This window comes from Dipodomys merriami, unplaced genomic scaffold (genome assembly GCF_024711535.1).
Source record: "Dipodomys merriami isolate MVZ:Mamm:240054 unplaced genomic scaffold, mDipMer1.0.p SCAF_3, whole genome shotgun sequence".
NCBI lineage: Eukaryota > Metazoa > Chordata > Mammalia > Rodentia > Heteromyidae > Dipodomys > Dipodomys merriami.
The window spans coordinates 28,888,868-28,909,204 of record NW_027204492.1 but is presented as its reverse complement, the minus strand read 5'-3'; the positions used below and the strand labels follow the sequence as shown (position 1 = coordinate 28,909,204).

The 20,337-nt window shown below is 40.4% G+C and overlaps 1 protein-coding gene across 3 annotated transcripts in view; it reads left to right on the top strand.

Moving 5' to 3' along the window:
- Il13ra1 (interleukin 13 receptor subunit alpha 1) overlaps nt 1–20,337 on the top strand; it is a 77,284-nt gene that overhangs the window by 45,197 nt on the left and 11,750 nt on the right. For all 3 annotated transcript variants that reach the window (XM_070039847.1, XM_070039846.1, XM_070039845.1), the window contains exons 5-10: nt 7,317–7,504; nt 11,594–11,745; nt 14,535–14,576; nt 14,822–14,957; nt 17,335–17,431; nt 18,785–18,869. In XM_070039847.1, the coding sequence (XP_069895948.1) occupies nt 7,317–7,504; nt 11,594–11,745; nt 14,535–14,576; nt 14,822–14,957; nt 17,335–17,431; nt 18,785–18,869 (700 nt within the window). The remainder of the gene's footprint in view (nt 1–7,316; nt 7,505–11,593; nt 11,746–14,534; nt 14,577–14,821; nt 14,958–17,334; nt 17,432–18,784; nt 18,870–20,337) is intronic.

Here is a 20,337-nt window from a genome sequence, read left to right as displayed (position 1 = left end):
ATGTATCTAATCATTTAATCACAATAAAAAATTCTTTTAAAAAAGAAAAAAAGCAATTTGAAAGTGCCTGGCTCATGAAAAAAAAAAAAGCAGCTTTTTTCTAAAGACCCTCAAAGCCTCAGATATTCATTGACTACTTTTTAAATTGACATACAATATTCATACTTTTTTGCTGGTATGGTACGAATTCAGGGCTTCATGCTCTTGCTTGCTTGTTCATGGCTAACACTCTGCCACTTGAGCCTTGCCTCCAGTATAGCTTTTTGGCTGGTTAATTGGAGATGGAGTCTCACAGACTTTTTTGTTTGGGCTACTGTGATTCTCCAGATCTCAGCCTTCTGAGTAGCTAGGATTACAGGCATGAGCCATCCACAGCAAGCTGGATATTACCATTTGTATATTGAAATCTGCATACTCTTCTCCTCTCATTGTTTTGAAAGTAATTTTTGTAGACCGTTACAAGCCTATTGTGCTAGACAACATTAGAACTACTCTCCACCCTCAGTACTGTATTTTGCTAGCTATTATCCTCCCTCTCACTACTCCCTTATCATTCAGAAATGGAGACATTGAGTCAATATGGTAGTAGGGTGGAAGAGATTTAGCCTCTGCAGTCTGCCCTCCACAAGGTCTTGACCCCTTCACTATTTATTGAAACAGCTCTGAGAGAGTGGGTTGATCAGGCTGTGTCCATGATAACCTGAACTTTCCTTATGGAGTGTCAGGCAGCTTAGTGGGAGCATACATGCCTAGCAAGTGTGAGGCTTTGGGTTCTATCCTCAGCACTCCCTCCTTCCATCATTGTGGAGTATCCATTTTACCTGATAAAAATTATTTGCAATCTATTAAAAAAAATTATGGAAGCCTGGCTCCAGTGCCTCATGCCTGTGATCCTAGCTACTCAGGATGCTGAGATCTGAGAATCGCAGTTCAAAGCCATCAGGAAAGTCTGTGAGATTCTTATCTCTAATTAGCCACCAGAAAACCAGAATGGCACTGTGCCTCAAGTGGCAGAGTACTTACCTTGATCTGAAGAGCTCAGAGACAGCACCCAGGACTGAGTTCAAGACCCTCGGCCAAAAAAAACAAAAACAAAAAAAACACATTTGTTTTATGGTACCAGACAACCATGACTCACTCCTACAATCTTAGCCACTCAAGAGGCTAACATCTGAGAATTGAGGTTTGGAGTTAGCCTGGTTATAAATCTGGGGACAAATCCATAAGATCCTTATCTCTACTTTTCCAGCAAAAAGCAAAAAGTGTGTCAAGTGTTAGTGTGTCTGCCTTAAGTGAAAATGCTGAGCAAGAGCTCAAAGCCACGTTCAAGCTCTACTATAGGCACAAAACAAAACAAACACTATGGCTATGTCATAAAATAATGTGCAAAAATCTCCCATAGGTTTCTTTCCATCTTAATTACTTTTTTAACAGATATACAGAAAAACATAAAATATATATTTATGTATGTTTGGGGTACAGTTTGATATTTCAATCAATGCTTAGAGTGTATAAGGTTTACATGAACTTCAACATATTTATCTCCTCCAACCATATGAATTTTGGAATGAGCACTTCCAAAGTGACCTGGGGTTCTTGTTCCCTCTCCTCCCCAGAGGCTGGGGAGGAGGGTCTGCCTGGTTAAGTCAAGAGCAGTGTAAATGAAGCCAGATGGCACTGAGATTGTGTTCTTTCAGGAAGTTTTACCTTTCTCCATGTAAAAAACAAAGTTCTCATTTGAAGTTTTGTATTTTCACTCATCTATTTTTTGGGGGCCAATCTTGGGGCTTCAACTCAGAACCTGGGTGCTGTCTCTGAGCTCTTTATTGCTCAAGGCTAGCTAGCACTCTACCACTTGAGCCACAGCTCTACTTCTGGCTGTGTGTGTGTGTGTGTGTGTGTGTGTGTGTGTGTGTGTGTGTGTGTGTGTGTAATTTACTGGAGATAAGATTCTCATGGCCTTTCCTGCGTAGGCTAACTTCAAACTACAAGCCTCGGATCTCAACCTCCTGCATAGGATTACGTGCGTGAGCCACTGGCTCCTGGCTCACCTACTTTTTTTCTTTCTTTTTTTTCCTGGCCCACTTTTTGTACCTGTTATTCTCCCAGTTTATTGTTCTTTTCCTTAAACCCTTCGGTGATAAAATCCATTCTTTCAACATGACAAACAAACCTACTTATGACCTGACCCTTGTCAATCTCTCTAGCCCCATCTTATTCCCTTCCTCTCACTCTGCCTACTGTCCAGCCCACATAGAACTTCTTTCGGTTCCTCAAATTGGCTCTTTAGACACTCAGTCAAGAGAGGAATTCAAGCAGAATGTTCTCACCGAATAGTGGGAACATTTTGTCTCCTTGCAATCCCATGCCTTAGCCTTTCCCCCATTGCCTCTTCCTTGTCCTCAGCTCAGCTCAGATGTCCTTCCTCTGTAGAATGCCTTCCCTGACCTCTCAAGTCCAGAGACCTGCCCTTCTATATCCCACAGCACCTTTTACTGCATGTTCTGTTGCTCAGCACATTGGGTTGTCATTTCCTGTTTACTTAGTGGGAGCCTTCCACAGACTTCAATCTTCTTTGAGAGCAGGGACTGTGTCTTATGACACACATGGTAGGTGTCCCATAAATCAGCTATGAACTATTAGTTAGGATCCAAAAGCTAGAGAACATTCCAGGGTTGTGATGACTTAGGGTGTCTAGGCACCTCAGGACATTTATAGTTGAGGAATCAGAGGATTGCATAGCTCTGGCTCCCTGAAGGCTTGCTAGTGAGTGGGCAAAAAATGAAGCCTAAGGTTAACCTAGTGCTGTAGTGAAATTTGGGGATAGCTGTTCCTGCAGGATTTAAGGTGTCTTTGGACTTGATAGCATCCTATGTTGATTTTGTTATTAGTACTCAGAGTCATTATGGGTAAAACCACAGGGAAATCCTTTAAAGAGGCTGAGTCTATATTAGGATTAAGGAAATCTTAAAACTCTACGTCATTGCATGGCAGACTGTGTAGGCGAGTAGCCAGACTGTTAGAAACGGGGTGTCATTGCAAGTAGGTAAGGTAGCCTAGTCCTTGAGAAGAATTCTAATAAAGGAAAATAGCGAGTGTCTCGAGGATGGATTTACCCAAACCAAGTCTCAGTTCAAATTGCATAGAAGGCTCCCCTGAGGTGAATGAATTGGGGGAAAAAAACTGAATTGAGCAGTTTGAATTGAGCTGATATGGACTCTTGCTCCACAGTTGACAGCAGATGGTGCTTGAGCTGGCTTTCAGCCCTCTGTTGATGCCTTTTGGCAAGGCATAGTCTTGGTGTACAATTGGGACTGGCTCAAGAAGTAATCTGGCCGGGTGCCGGTGGCTCATGCTTGTAATACTCAGGAGTCAGAGATCTGAGGATTGAACTTCAAAGTCAGCCCAGGCAGGAAAGACTGTGAGACTCTTATCTCCAATTAATCACAGAAAAACCTGGAAGTGGCACTGTGGCTCAAGTGGTAGAGCACTAGCCTTGAGCACAAAGAAGCTCAGGGATATTGCCCAGCCTCCAAATTCAAGCCCCACAACTCATTCTTTTTAGAGCCACAGTGCTTAGGTTCCAATCCTGGTTCTCTTCCTTACTAGTCATGTAATTTGAGTCAAGTCTTTGAGCCATAGTTTATAATATGAAAGTGGGGATAGTGGTAATAGTGCTGTGATTAACTGGTATCATGTATAGTAAGTACTCCATGCATAGTAGTTGTTTTTGGTGTTTTATTCCCACTCCCTTGCAGAGAATCAACATGCAGTACAGGCCTCTCCCTTCACCACATAGAATTGGCATGAATCCCATATGTCTTCCCACCCTGGCTCTCCCCTAGACAAGAGAAACCCTCCAATCAAAGTCACAAAAGCAGGGAGTCCATATGTATTCATTCTCAAGCATCTAGAAAGGGTTTAGGGTTGGGTGTAAATTATACCACAAAACTTGCTAAAGACTATTTCCCCCAATCTCCAACCAGAAAATATACAGTCAATTTTTGAATTCAGAATAATTATTTCAAGCCTGTCAGGGCAGTGACTTAAGTTCTCAAAGGGATAGTCTAGCATTAAAAGGAACCTGACCTGAATAGCTCCAGACTAGCCAGGGTGATGAATTTTAGGGAGTTTTCCCCCCTACCATATCAGTCATCTTCAGAGTTGGAAGCCTAGTCTTCAATTTTTCCAATTCCTTCTCCTGTCTCTAGTGGGATTGTTCACTAGAATTCTAAGTGGGAATTTTCATAAGAATCACCTGCTAGCTTGTATTTCTCTTCAGATCATTCACAGAAAAGTTCCTAAAGATTGTCTGCTCAAAGCCAATGTTTTCCCTTTTAGTATTTTCAAATTACAACGAAATGGCTTTACATTTTTAAGTGTGACTATATATGAAAAGAACAAGGGAGCTAAAAGAGTGCCTATCAGAAGATACCTTTCTTTTTTTCTTTTTTTTTTGTTTGTTTTTTTTGGTTGGTTGTGGTGTTTGAACTCTTCAGCTCAAGGCTGGTGCTCTACCACCTGAGCCACAGTGCCACTTCTGGTTTTTCTGAGTGGTTGATTGGAGATAAAAGTTTCATGGACTTTCCTGCCTGGGCTAGTTTTGAACCATGATCCTCAGATCTCAGCCTCTTTCATTTTTTTTAAATACTTTTTTTACTTAGCTTTCTTTAGTTATGTAAGGGAAAAGAGCTTTAGTGTCTTTAGTTTCTATTTCTGTGAGTGGAAAATATTCCAGGACTGTATGATTCAAAAACCATTCATGATAATAACAATTTTAAAACAGTTTTATATCATAAGTGTGGAGACCTGCAACTAGTAGAAAAGGTTTGGTAAGATACCTATTTCTTTTTTCTTTTTCTTTTTCTTTTTCTTTTTTTTTTTTTTTTTTTTTTTTTGGTGCTGGTCCTGGGACTTGAACTCAAGGTCTAGGCACTGTTCCTGAGCTTCTTTTGCTTAAGGCTCACACTCTACATCCACTTTTAGATTTTTTGGTACTTTGTTGGAGATGACAGACTTCTGCAAGACTGTCATCTTTTTTTTGCTGGCTTTGAACCATAATCCTCAGATCTCAGCCTCCTAAGTAGCTAGGATTGCAGGCATGAGCCACCAGTGGCAAGCTTGTAATATCTCTTGAAGGAAAAGAATATTTTCAGTATTAAAGCATTTCTTTATTCAGTCTCTTTAGGAGCAAATGCATTAGATCTAAATGTTTAAGGCTTTACGTGGCTAAGTGCATGACTTTTTAGGTTGTAACAGTCCTGGGTTTAATTGCCAGTACTGCAAAAATACCCTTGATTTGCAGCAGAATTCTGTCCAAATGCTGATTTTTAGACCTAGGGAAAACCTTCTAAATTAGATCTTGGGGAGTTTAAGGAACCAGTAATTTTGGTAGGTAGTGCAGGGATTTGAACTGAAGTCTTTAAACTTGTTTAGCTTGGGGCTGGGAAGGTGGCTCAGTGGTAGAGTGCTTGCCTTGCATGCATGAGGCCCTGGGTTCGATTCCTCAGCACCACATAAGCAAAAAAGAAAAAAACCGGAAGTGGCGCTGTGGCTGAAGTGGTAGAGCACTAGCCTTGAGCTGAAGAGCTGAGGGACAGCGCCCAGGCCCTAGAGTTCAGGCCTCACGACCAGACCAAAAAAAAAAAATTTCTCTGGTGTGTAAACTTGTTTAGCTTACTTTCTCACATGTGTCTACCACTTGAACCATGCCTCCAGGCCAGATATTTGCTTGTTATCTGGAGATGAAGCCTCATGGACTTTTCTGCCCAGGTCAGCCTTGAACTAGCATCCTCTGAATCTTAGCCTTTCTGAGTAATGGAAATTATAGGCATGAACCTCCAGTAGTTCCTGGCTAGGAACCAGCATTTTAACTTGCTACAGATGATTTTGAGGTCAAAGGTCAAAGCTTTGGAACTCTGCTATGTTCATTTTTTTTTAATTATCTTTTCTGCAGAATCTTTGCACAATTCCCATTGTGGCTGATGATGTAAGGCTTAACTCTGTCTTTTGACATTTACTAAGAAACAGACTACTCTGATAGCCTACACAAAAAATGTAATAAGCACACTCTGCCTTACTGCACCAGATTAGGGGCTGATGGTCATTATGAAAAGTACTTGTAGGAGTGAAATGAGGAGTGAGATACAAGCAGTATCACTTACAGAAGACATTGAAAGCTCTATGTTGGAGAACACACAGAAAATCATTGTGTTCCAGAACATTGATCTGGCAGGAATCAGAGGGCACTAATAATGAAGATCAGAGAGGTCTATCTGGCAAGGACATGAAGCCTGAAGCAGTGAGATCATGAATTAGGGTGTGGGCAATGGGATGATCACAAAAGATGAGACTCCAAGCAACTTTGCAAACAGAATTGGTGATAGAAAGAAGTCAAAAGGTAATTTTTAAGTATCTAAGGAGCTATAGAAGATGACCTCTGAGTGATGGAAATGGGAAGGTTGGAAGAAAAGGCAACGTGGTGGGGAAGGGTGTGTGATCTGTTTTGAATATGGACTATGAGGCAAGAGTGGAGCACTCACATGGAACGGTAAGAAATCTGAGACTAGCTGTGAGATGGAAGGTCAAGACTAGGAATCTCCAGAATACAAATTAGAGTGGTGGGAGTAAAATACTGGAGTGAAGCTGGGTGGGTGGCTTACACCTACAATCCTAGCTACTTAGGAGGCTGAGATGGGAGGGTTATGGTTCAGAGCCAGCCCAGGCAGGAAAGTCCATGAGATTCTTATCTCCAATAAACTACCAAAAGGCCAGAAGTGGAGCAAAAGAAGTTCAGGGGCAGTGCTCAGACCCTCATTTTAAGCTCCACAATTGACACACATGCATATGAAACACACACACACACACACACACACACACACACACACACTCACACACTGAGATGAGTAAGATGAGGGAATCAAAAATAGAAAAGAATGTGTTCATGAGCCTCTTGAGAAGAGAGGAGAAGGAGAGGAATAAGTGAAGAAAATGAAGGAGCAGGAAGAGGAGACCAGAGAGGAACCATGAGTTCAATACACAGTATTTTCAAGAATGTGAAATTTCTCTTGGTTCAGAATGTCTTCCCTCATCAAAGGAGGTCAGGATTCCTGTAGTTTCCATAGCTATGGTTACTACCAGTTTCTTATCAACAAAGACCAGTCTTTTCTTCTAGAGTATACAATCAGCCAGATGATAAAATAGCATTTTCTTAAAGCTTTTGTGCCTTGTTGCAAATATTGCTTTTCATTGACATCTACTTTAAAATCTCCCCATATCTCTTAACCTTATTCAAAATAATGCATTTTGTCTTATAGGCACAGAAGCCTGGGAAAAATTCTTCAATGTGAGAACATCGATAGAAAAGGTCAACACATTGATTGTTCCTTTGATCTGGCTAAAGGAAAGGATTCCAGTTTTGAACAACATAGTGTCCAAATAATGGTCAAGGATAATGCAGGAAAAATTAGACCATCCTTTATTATAGTGCCTTTAACATCCCATGGTAAGTTTTAGAAGCCCTCTGTAAAGGTACGGATAAAAGTGTGTTACATCTTTTGAACAATTAATGTAAACAATTTTTTTAAATGGTAATTTTACCATCTTCCTGAAGCAGACTAAATTTATGTAAACTATTCTTTGGTAGGCCCTTATTTTGTTCATGTAGAATGGCTTGGACTCAGGGCCTTGTGCTTGGCTTTTTCCCTCAAGGCTGGCACTGTACCACTTGAGCCACATCTCCACTTCTATCTTTTTCTGGTTAATTATAGATAAGTGTGTCATAGACTTTTCTGTCCAGGCTTTATTTGAACCAGGAACCTTAGATCTCAGCCTCCTGAATAGCTAGGAGGATCGCAAGTGTGAGCCACCAGTGCCTAGCCTAGATCCTTTATTAAAGCAGCAAGTTTGGAAATTCTGTTCAACATTTGTGTCAGATGCTTTATCTTTGTTTACTTAGGCTGAAACTTAAGAGCAATTAGTTGTAAAACTAGGATTACAATGCAGGCTGCCTCACTCTTAAGATAAAGTCTCTTTTTCACGTTTTTTACTTGAAGGATGATGCTCATATGATTATATAGTTACTGAGTAATCTGTCCCAGTTAGAAAAAGTTTAGATTGAAGGTGGTGTAATCAGAGATGCTGAGGGTTGACCCAAAGCCTTCAGAATGCAGGGTACATCTACCACTGTTACACTGCATCCCAAACTATTTAACACTGTGCAGCATAGGCACTGACTAATCAGAACAGCCCAGATAAACATACCTGAGACACTAGCTGAATTCTGGTCTGTTAAAGGCCTCATCTTTTGAGATACTGGTTCCTCTTAACTTCTGACATATAAACTCATATTTCTTATCTGTAAAATGGACTATGTAGCCCCATTTGGCCCCAAAGACTTTGTCACAAAGTTCAACTTATATAAAGTATATAAAATGTTTTATAAATCTCTAAAGCAAAATACCAGTTTATTAACAAGAAGCTCAGATTCTGATTAAGTGGTATACAGATGATTTACTGGTAAAGAACTCATTACATGAAGGCTTTCAAGCCTGGAAGCAGAATAATATTTAAGAGGAAACCAAAGGCAGACTTTTATTATTATTATTATTATTATTATTATTATTATTATTATTATTATTATTGTGAAAATATCGTACAGAGGGGTTACAATTACATGGCTAAGGTAATGAGTACATTTCTTATCAAACATTGTTGCCTCCTCCTTTGTTTCCCCTTCCCATCCCTTCCCATCTCCCCCCCGCATCCCCCTACCCCTGCCAACGTTGTAAAGTTCCTTTTTCAACATAACGTCTCAATGGGTCCACCTGTATCCCTATTTAAAAGATTTGTTTTTTTTCCCTTCCCCTCCACAATGTATACCAACATCAAATACAGTGAAAACAGGGGTTATACTGTGTGGGAGGGACATACAAAGCAACAAAGAAGTCATCTTATAAATATGTTAGAAACAATCACAAGAAAGAAAAACCATTTGAATCCTTATCTTGGGGTTCATTTAGCCTAACATTAACTTATCTGACCATTTTTGCTTATCTCAGACATATACTAGTTATTGCAAATAAGAGAAACCATGGGACCTATGTTTCTTTGGGCCTGGCTTACTTCACTTAATATAATTTTTTCCAAGTCTTTCCATTTCCTAACAAATGGGGCAATGTCATTCTTTCTGATGGAGGCATAGAATTCCATTGTGTATATATACCACATTTTCTTGATCCATTTATCTAATGAGGGGCATCTGGGTTGGTTCCATATTTTAGCTATGGTAAATAATGCTGCAATAAACATAGTTGTGCTGATAGCTTTAGTATGGTCTTGTTTGTGATCATTTGGGTACATGCCCAAAAGTGGGATTGCTGGATCATAAGGGAGCTCTATGTAAAGTCTTTTGAGGAACCTCCATACTGCTTTCCAAAGTGGTTGAACAAGTTTACACTCCCACCAACAATGCAGTAAGGTTCCCTTCTGTCCACATCCCCTCCAGCATCTGTTGTTATTAGAGTTCTTGATTAAGGCAGACTTTCTTTTTATAAGCCTAGAGAATGAAATCTGGGTAGTTTGCATATGTGGTAGCCTGAAACAAAGCTTCTTTGTATCCTAGTTTTAAGACTTAGCTTTTTACTCTTAGTGGAATTACTGGCTACATAAGGCAAGCCTTCTCAGCCAGAAAAAATAACATCTACAAGTTGTTTTCTGTTAATGATCAATTATTGTTACTTGCTTTTAAGTATAGTTAATTCCTGCAAAAGTGAATTGGCTTGGAAGAGACTTTTTAGCAACTATTTTATTCTTAATTGTGGTTATAATAGTTTACCATAACATTTTTTACTGTACAGTTTAATAGTTTAGTTGTATATTCACATTGTTGCACAGTATGATCTCTAGGACTTTTGCATCTTGCAAAACTGAAACTAGCCCACTAGACATTAATCTCTCTCCTCCCCTAAGCCCTTGGCAACCACCTTTATACTTTCTGATTCTATGACTTTGATTATTCTAGATATCTCATGTGAATGGAATTATACAGTATTTGTCTTTTTTCTGACTCGCTTATTTCACTTAGCATAATAACTCCAAGGTGCATCCATGCTGTAGCATGTGATGGAGACTAGAATAATTTTGAGGTTTTTTTATTAAGTTTTTTATTGTGAAAATACTGTACAGAGGGCTGGGAAGGTGGCTCAGTGGTAGAGCGCTTGCCTTGCATGCATGAGGTCCTGGGTTTGATTCCTCAGCACCACATACACAAAAAGAAAAAAGCCGGAAGTGGCGCTGTGGCTCAAGTGGTAGAGTGCTAGCCTTGAGCTGAAGAGCTGAGGGACAGCGCCCAGGCCCAGAGTTCAGGCCCCATGACTGGACCCAAAAAAAAAAGAAAATACTGTACAGAGGTGTTACAGTTACATGAGCAAGGTAATAAGTACATTTCTTATCAAGCATTGTTGCCTCCTCCTTTGTTTTTCCCCTACCATCCCTTCCCTCCCACCTCCTCAGCTACAGCCACCCCCACCCCCCACCTCCCTATCCACCCACCCCACCCCCCCACCCTCTACCCTACCCCCCCACCCCGCCTAAATTGTAAAGTTCGTTTTTCGACATAGTGTCTTGTACATTTCATTGTTGCAATGGTCAATCTGTATCCCTATTTAAACAATTCGTTTTTTTCCCTTTGGTATTGTGTTTATTGTGCCTGTCCTAGGGCTTGAACTTAGGGCCTGGGTGCTGTCTCTGGCTTTTTTGACTCAAGGCTAGTGCTCTACCACTTGAGCTAAAGCCCCACTTCTGGCTTTTTGATAATTTAGTAGAGATAAGGGTCTCATGGACTTTCCTGCCTGGGCTGGCTTCAAACTGTGATCCTCAGATTTCAGCCTCCCGAATAGCTAGGATTATAGGCATGAGCCATCAGCACCCTGCAAGACTAAGTTTTTGTTGTTGTTGTTGTTGTTGTTGTGTGTGTGTGTGTGTGTGAGAGAGAGAGAGAGAGAGAGAGAGAGAGAGAGAGAGAGAGAGAGAGAGAGAGTCTGTGTGTTGTGCTGGTGCTCAGGGCCTGTGATGTCCCTTAGTTTTTTTGCTCAGGGCTGGTGGTTTACTACTTGAGCCATTCCTCTACTTCCTGCTTTTTGGAGGCTAATCGGAGATAAGAATCTCATTGACTTCCCTGCCTGGGCTGGTTTGCACTCCAATCTTTAGATGTCAGCTCCTGAATAGCAGAAATATAGGCCTGAGCCACTGGCACCCAATTTAGGATAATGTTTTAATTGTAGTCTTGGATTGGCCTGAAAGAGTAACAGCTAAGGATCTTGTTACTCCTCAGGTGAAGCTCATCTAGACCTAAGCAGATGTCCTGTTTATAACCTGGGCATTTTTAACCAGATACAGGTTGGAGTTCATGTTATCTATCAGACACCAGCAAAGATGTTCCTTAAACCTATTTTACTAACCAGCTTCCTCCACTAACTGTGGCTATTCAGAAATTCTACAGCTATATAACAGATCATGTAAAAGCCATTAAAACCCATCTGTACTAATTGAATTTAAACTTTAGAAAGCTAATTTGTTTTCTTCTATTTTTCAGTGAAACCTGATCCTCCCCATATTAAAAATCTCTTCTTCAAAGATAGTGCTTTATATGTGCAGTGGGAGAATCCACAGAATTTTAGTAGCAGATGTTTATCTTATGAAGTAGAGGTCAATAACAGCCAGACTGAGACCCATGGTACTTTCTATGTAAGTTTTTCAGATCATTACTTTTCTTTGGATATGTTTCTTTTTCTGGAATTTCCTACACTGAATCATGAATGAATTGTAGCTTTTTGTGGGGTAAAAATGATAATGAAACATTTGGTTTGAAATAGGGCATCGTGGAAGATTTGAGGGTATAAGATAACATTGCCTGCAAGGTTCCAGTCATTCATTAATTCATTCATTCAGCCCCCCCCCCTTTTTTTAAGTATCTACCATATTCCAGGTATCAATTTATATGCTGGAGCTAAGGCAATGAACATGACACCTGATGGATGAATAAATTTTTTTTTTGCCTTCATGAGCTTGTATATTAGAAAATAAGATTGTGAAAATGAACAAACTAATTTCAGAGCAAGAGTAGTATGAAGAAAGTAAAATGGAGTGGTGTACTAGGGTGGCTGGGAAGGCCTGAGGGGATGTTAGCTAGTGAAGTCATGAAATAACAGCATTTAATAGGAGACCAGAATACTGAGCAGCAGCTAAATGTATGCAAATCTGGGCTTAAAAGAGACAACAGTTAGAAAGTCTGAGGCACTGATGAACTTGATATGTGTGAGAAAAGGGGCTGGTGTGGACAAATATAGCAGAAAAGCCATTGAAGCAGTAGGCAGAGATCAGATTGTGTAGATACTTAGATGCCCCCATTTTCTTGGAGTTGGTATTGAGAACATAGTCTAATCTGAGGCATATTTGTTTATGTGCATTTATGCTGCTCAGAATCTAATGCAAAACATACCAGTTTGAGGTCCCTACTAGGCCTTCACCAGAATGTAGTGTAACCTCAGGACCTTAGTCCCATTGATATCTTTCCCATACATGTCACAAATTAAGGCCTTAGTTTTTTGTTTGGACCACAGGCAAAGTAGGAGTTCATTTGTTTCTTTGCTTATTACATTTTTTTTTGCCCAAATTTAAAATCATTTGCCCTAGGAGCATATTTCCATAAGGTGGGGCCTAAAGACCACAGGGACTGTACCACTCACTTGTTTGCTTCTTGTCTGGTTCTTTTGTCTTTTGAGTTTTAGAGGTTTGATGCAAACTATATTTGCTTTTAAAAGAGCCCAGTATTGTGCATGTGGGCAAGTTCTTTGGTCCAGTTCATCAAGGAACTTACTAAAATAAGCCAGTGTTGACAGGCAGTAGCTCCAGTGGGAGTAGCTGCGTCCACAGCAGAGCAAAGCTCTCCTGGGCATTTACAGATGACTTTGTCTGCTGGCTTACAATCTTTACTAGTACCAGAGGTTATGGTATCCTTATGACATACCATAAAGGGCAAAAGCAAAAGGCTTCCTTGTGGGGAGGGAGTGGGTATGATGAAATGAATTATCAGAAAGCTGAACTTAATTATTCCAGCCTTGTCTTTCCCCTTGTTGGTTCTATGGGAAATCCTGAGGTATATGCTGTCTGGATTAACTCATTTAAGCTATTAAATTATGTCCTGCTTATTTAAAGCCTTGGTTACATATGGGCCTTTTCTCTCCACTGAAAATATAAACTCCTCTAGGGAGGAGTCAATTGATGTCGACTCTACTGTTCTTGTTGCTAACAGCAACTTGCACGTATTGATGGACTACTCTCTAGTAGGTATAGTAGTAACTACTTTGAAGTAATCTCATTTAGAACTCACACTAGTCCTAAGGATCTGTTATTTCTCCATTTTACAAATGAGAATTTTTTTTTTTTTGTCGGTCATGGGGCCTGAACTCTGGGCTTGGGCACCACCCCTCAGCTCTTCAGCTCAAGGCTAGCGCTCTACTGCTTGAGCCATAGCACCACTTCTGGCTTTTTCTGCTTATGTGGTGCTGAGGAATCGAACCCAGGGCCTCATGCATGCAAGCAAACACTGTTCCACTGAGCCACCTTCCCAGCCCCACAAATGAGAAATCTTTGTTCCTTAGGCTACATTTCTAATAACTGATTAAAGCAGAGTTCTTACTCCAAGTGCCAAGTGTTGTATTCCTTTTTTTTCTCTGATGCTGGTACTGGAGCTTACTTGAATTCAGGGCCTTGCATTCTCACTTCATTCTTTCCTTTACATCTGAACCACACCTCCACTTCCAGCTTTTTGCCTTTTATCCAGTTAATTGGAGATAAGAGTCTCTGACTTGACTACCTAGGCTGACTCCTAAGCTGGATCCTCAGATGCCAGTTTCCCAAGTAGCTAGGATTATAAATATGAGTCACTTGCACTCAACTTCCTTTTTTCAAGGTTGTAAAGATGTTCTATGTGACCAGGTTTCAGCTCACACCTGTAATCATAGCTACTCAGGAAACTGGCTGAGTAGTTAGGATAGAAGTTCAAAGCCAGACCAGTCAGGAAAGTCCATGAGTCTCTTATCTCCAATTAACTATCAAAAGGCCAAAAGTAGAGCTGTGGCTCAAGTGGTAGAGTTCCATCCTTGAGTTAATAAGCTGAGATAGAACCCAAGCCCTGAGTCCAAGCCCCAGTACCAACACACACAAAAAAATGTTCTGTGTGTTCATATCAAAGCTGGATTATATTAATGTGTTTTATTTGTTCATTTATTTACTTTCCATATTTAGATGTGAAGTACATTTGGAACTGATCTTGTGGATAGTGTCAGGTTAGGAACAAGATTCCTTTATTCCCCTATGGATATTTAATTGAGCTACTGCTACTTAATAAGAAGACGAATCTTTGTACCTGGATCTCTTTTGGTGGACTAGACTAAAGGAAAGCTTGTTGATAATGGGTAAATGACAATAAATGTGTTTTGAAAACTTTGAAACCCATTCTTTTTATTTTCAAGGTTGAAGAGAACAAATGTGAGAATTCAGAATTTGGGAGTAAGGTCAGTACATTCAACTTCAGCTATTTAGACTTGAATACCAAGGGATTAGACATGGGGCTGGCCTAGCACACTGTAAATCTGAGCTGCTTGGTGAAAAGCAAGCAATTTTGTTCTATGGGTTATTGCCAGGAGTGAAAGATAATTTGAGCTGACATCTAAGTCTTAATCATATACAGAATTTGGTAGATAATCATGATTCAATAGCAGAAAATAGTAATGTTGTGTGTTTTTATTTTGTGTCTAAGGTTACAAGTTGTTTCATGGTGGTCCCTGGTGTTATTGCTGATACTTTTTACACAGTCAGAATCAGAGTCAAAACAAATAAGTTATGCTATGAGGATGACAAGCTTTGGAGTAATTGGAGTCAGCCCATGAGTATAGGTAAGAGAAGCAGATTTTGTCATAATATAAAACCCTAGTACATGGAAATTAAACTGATGCAGAAAGTACATTGGGAAAGTACCTCTTGAGCTTTCTTAATGTCAGCCAAAGAATACCTACATTGAAATTTATTTCCTCTTTAATCCCTGCCAAATCCCTCAGGATTAATTGACAATATGCAGCTCTTTGGAAAACTATAATCCAAGTGGTGTTCTCTTATCTGTCCCATGTCCATCTTTATGTATAACCAGAACAAATACATAGAAGGAGGCATGATTAAATCCTTAAGCTATACCATGCCAGAAAACTTTTCCTATACTGGAGACATGAATGGAAGAACACCAGCTATGAGCAAGAAAGCTGAGCAAGAGTGTAGTGCTCTGACTTCAAACTCCATTACTGGCATGTGTGTGTGCACACACACACACAAACACAAACCCTATCCTATATAGAATCGAGGGGAGTAATATCCATGATGGTATTTAGTACAAATAAACTTGTATCTAGGTTTGAAAACAGAAATCATTTGTTGATGGTAACACTGAGTAAACCAGATTCAAGTACAAGATGGGAAAGATACAGGCTGTATAAATGTAGGTGGTCATAGAGTGGGGTACATGGCTTCACTTGACTGTAAATTCAATGGGACTCAACACTGGAGCCTTCCATATCTCTAAAAGCCACTCTTGGTCTCAAGCAGTAATGTTGGTATAGCAGGAGGGATTCCTCACTAGAGCCTTAAGAGGGAGTATGACCTTGCTAATACATTGATTTTTAACTTCTAGCCTCTAGAACTGTAACAGAATACATTTTCTTGTTTGAAGCCATCTAGTGTATGATCATTTGTCACAGCCAACAACAAGAAACAAATACCGAGACCTCCCTTAGTTCCTTGCTTCTTGGACCTTCCCATATAACCTCCCTTCTGACATGGGAATTGGTTTCCCTAAGTGACAGATCCAAGCAAGAAAGAATATATTAGAGAACACCCAGTGTGAAAGTCCTGATCTTTCATCACCTAATCTTGGAAATTACATCCCATTTCCCCATGCCCCCCCCCCAGCTTTTGCCAGTCCTAGGCTTAAACTTGGGGCCTGGGTGCCTGGGTGCTGTCCCTGAGCTTTTTCAGTTCAAGGCTACTGCTCTACCACTGAGCCACAGCTCCACTGCCAGCTCTTTTTGTGATTTATTGGAGATAAAAGTCTCATGGAAAGGAGCTGGGAAGGTGGCTCAGTGGTAGAGCGCTTGCCTCGCATGCATGAGGCCCTGGGTTCGATTCCTCAGCACCACATAAGCAAAAAGGAAAAAAAAGCCGGAAGTGGTACTGTGGCTCAAGAGGTAGAGCACTAGCCTTGAGCTGAAGAGCTGAGGGACAGTGCCCAGGCCCAGACCGGACCCCCAAAAAAAAAAATCATAGTAGTCAGGGCATGATGGGGCATACCTGTCCTCCCAGCCCCTTGGGGAGCAGAGATTGGGAGGATCATACTTGACAGCAGCCTGGGCAAAAAGTTTTGAAGACTTCATCTCAGCCAACAAGCTGGGGATGGTGACATACATCTATCATCCCAGCTACATGGGAGGCATAGATAGGAGTATCACAGTCCAAGGCCAGCCCTGGACAAAAATGTGTATCCCTATCCAAACAACTAAAAGCAATAAAGGACTGGAGGACTAGCAAGCATGAGGCCCTAAGTTAGACCCCAGTACCACTAAAAGAGAATCCTAGTAGTGTAGTAGTTATTAGGATTATTTTAGTGTTTTTTGTCAGTTGTGGGGCTTGAACTCATGGCCTGGGCACTGTCTGAGCTTTTTCACTCAAGGCTAGCACTCTACTACTTTGAGCCACAGTACCATTTCCAGTATTCTGGGGGTTAATTGGAGATAAGAGTCTTATGGACTTTCCTGCTCTGGCTGGCTTTGAATAGCGATCCTCAGATCTCAGCCTCCTGATTAGCTAGTATTACAGGTGTGAGCCACAGCACTCCGCCAAGAACTTATTTATTTATTTGGTGCTAGGGATTGAATTTAGGACCTTGCTCTCAAAAGGCAATGTGGCACTTGATTCACAGTTTTTTTAAGTAATGATAAACAATAAGAAAAGGCAGACACTCTTGATGAGATGTCACATTTAATAGGATATCTTTGTTACTAATGTCTGAAGCAAGTTAAGACACCTGGATTGCAGGTAATCAAGGTGTTGACTGATCCAGAGAGTTTAGGGACCAGAGCAGATCATTTTCCAAAACTCGAGGTAACAGAATATAAGATGATTGAAGAGTGTGGTCAAAGGGAATGAGATAGGGATGGATACATCTGATCTCATTAGCTAAAAGTATTGGTGCTTCTCACGTCTTGCTGTTTGTTCTCCACTGTGTAGGTAAGAAGCCCAACTCCACATTCTACATCACCATGTTGCTCATCATCCCAGTAATTGTCGCAGGTGCAATCATCGTCCTTCTACTTTACCTCAAGAGGTAAGGCAGCAGTTGGTGAAGCTTGTATTCTTTCTGCTAGCCTTGTTGCTATGGTTACTACTCTTTATGCTGCTATTTTATATTTGTCCAGTATATTAGATGAATTGTGGCCACAAATGACTTCTACTGGTATGACATGGCAAAGATGTACTTTGTCCACTTTGTGGTGAGGAAAGCAAGCCTAGGGTACATTTTTCACAGCTCTGCTCAGTTGCAGATCATTTTGCATGTGATTGGAAGTGCTAAAGAGGCCCTGTGTTCAATTACTTCTTCCAGTACCTGATAAATCAAGTTAGCTGGTAGGTCTTAGAATGAGGTTTTAAGAATAGAGGCCAGAGGTATAGCTTAGTGGTAGAACACATGGTTAGCATGAGTAAGGACCTAAGCTCGATTCCTAACACCAAAAAAGGGAATGAAAACTGTTGCTAATGAGTGACTTGTCAAGTACTAAAGCAAAGCAGGCTGCTACCCAGTATTTAGAAAAGACAACTTTACTTATGCTACTTATTCTTTAAAAATGGTTTATGTTCCCTATCTCACTATAGGGGACTGCGTATTGCTCTTGTGGTAAATAACTGAAAGCAAAAAGGGCTCAATTGGTAGAGCACCTGCCAAACAAGTGTAAGTCCTTGAGTTCAAACCCTAATACCACCAAATACAAAAATTCTGTGATAGGATGTAAATAAATTGCTTATCCTGGTGTTTCATTTGTGCTCTACCCAAACATGATGCTCTTACAATCATTGCTTTTATGTATGTGTTTGCTGGTCCTGGGAATTGAACTTGGTACCTGGGGGCTGTCTGAGTTTTTGTGCACAATGCTAGTGCTCCTACCACTTTGAGCCACAGCTCCATTTCTAGCTTTTTGGTACTTAATTGGAGATAAGATTCTCATGGACTTCCTTGCCCAGGCCGGCTTTGAACCACAATATTCATATTTCAGCCTACTGACCAGCTAGGAGTTTGAGCCATTGGCACCTTGCAATCATTGCCTTTTGTTTTGTTTTGGGGAGTTTCAGTTGGTTGTGGGACTTGAATTCAGGGCCTGGACACTGTCCCTGAGCTCTTTTGCTCAAGGCTAGCACTCTACTACTTAACCAACAGCTCCACTTCCATTTTTCTGGTGATCAATTGGAGATATGAGTCTCATGTACTTTTCCTGCCCTGTCTGGCTTTGAACCACAATTCTTAGATCTCAACCTCCTGAGTAGCTAAGATTACAGGTGTAAGCCACTGGCACCCAGTAATCATTGCCTTTAGAAAGGTAAAGGTAACTTTTGATATGGCTGTACTAACATGGGACATTCCGATGTACCAGAAGGTTTGATCCATACTTTCTCTGTTTTCTTAAAGGCTCAAGATCATTATATTCCCTCCAATTCCTGATCCTGGCAAGATTTTTAAAGAAATGTTTGGAGACCAAAATGATGATACCCTGGTAAACACAAACTTCTTATGAATTTAAAATTGGTTAGAATTTTGGGGTCTATGGGATTTCTTTTAAGGTGGTTTTATTTATATGTGTGTGTGTGTGTGTGTGTGTGTATGTGTGTGTGTATGTATGTATGTATACATATATATACACATACATGCATGCATACATACATATGTATGTATGCATGCATATGTATATATGAATGTATAAACATGAAACATTTCATCCATTTATAAGTGAACTGTTCAGTGCCATAAAGTATATTTACAATACTGTCAAATACCATAATTATCTGTTTGTAGAACTTGTGCATCCTCCTGAATAGAAACAGAGCCCACTAAACAATGGCTCTCTATTTTCTAGTTCCCTGCCCCTATAACCACTACTCCCCTATTTGTGAATTTGCCTGTTGTAGGTAGCGCCTATATGTGGACCCCTATGGTATTTGTCCTTCTGTGTCTAGTTAACTTTACTTAGCATCCTGTTTTCAAGATTTATTTTGTTGTAGCATGTATCAAATTTACATTTTGAAGTGTGTGTGTGTGTGTGTGTGTGTGTGTGTGTGTGTGTGTGTGTGTGTGTTTGCTGATATTGGGACTTGAACTCACGGCATTGTGCTCAAGGCTAGTACTATATTACTTGAGGCACAACTCTACTTTCGGCCCTTTGGTAATTAATTAGAGATGAGTACAACTTTCCTGACCAGGCTGGTTTTCCTCCTGAGTAGCTAGGATTACAAACACGAGCTACCTGTGCCTAACTTTAAATTGGTTATTTTAAACTTACAACTTAGTGAAAACATTAAAGAAGTGTTGACTTGAAATGCTGTATCTCAGGCCAAGTATCTAAGAAACTAGAATGTTTGCCCACCTCATCACTGGGCTCCATTCTCCTTTTGTGGTAGGAAACATATTTTACCCAAACACACAGGAGGATGAACCTCTCTTATTTTTTAAATAAGTTTTTTATTGTGAGAATACTGTACAGCAGAGGGGTTACAGTTACATGAACCTCTTCTATTAAGCTAACCTAATAGACAAACCTTCTGACTCTTAAAACAGGACCTCATTGGCTGGGAAGGTGGCTCAGTGGTAGAGTGCATGCATGAGGCCCTGGATTCGATTCCTCAGCACCACACAAGCAGAAAAAGCTGGAAGTGGCGCTGTGGCTCAAGTGGTAGAGTGCTAGCCTTGAGCTGAAAGCTGAGGGACAGTACCCAGGCCCAGAGTTCAGGCCCCACAACCAACAAAAAAAAAATCAGGAACGTATAATGCAGGAAAATACAAAGTGAGCATAAACAATTAAAATGCACTTGTGCTATTGCATAGAAAGCTGGACTCCAAGACCATGGAAACTATTGTAGTTACTTTCCTGCAGACTCTCATGCTAAGATTTGTGATTAAAATTTTAAGGCATATGGGAAGAAAATAGTTAGAGGTTTCTGTGTAAATACATTTTGCTATAATGAGAT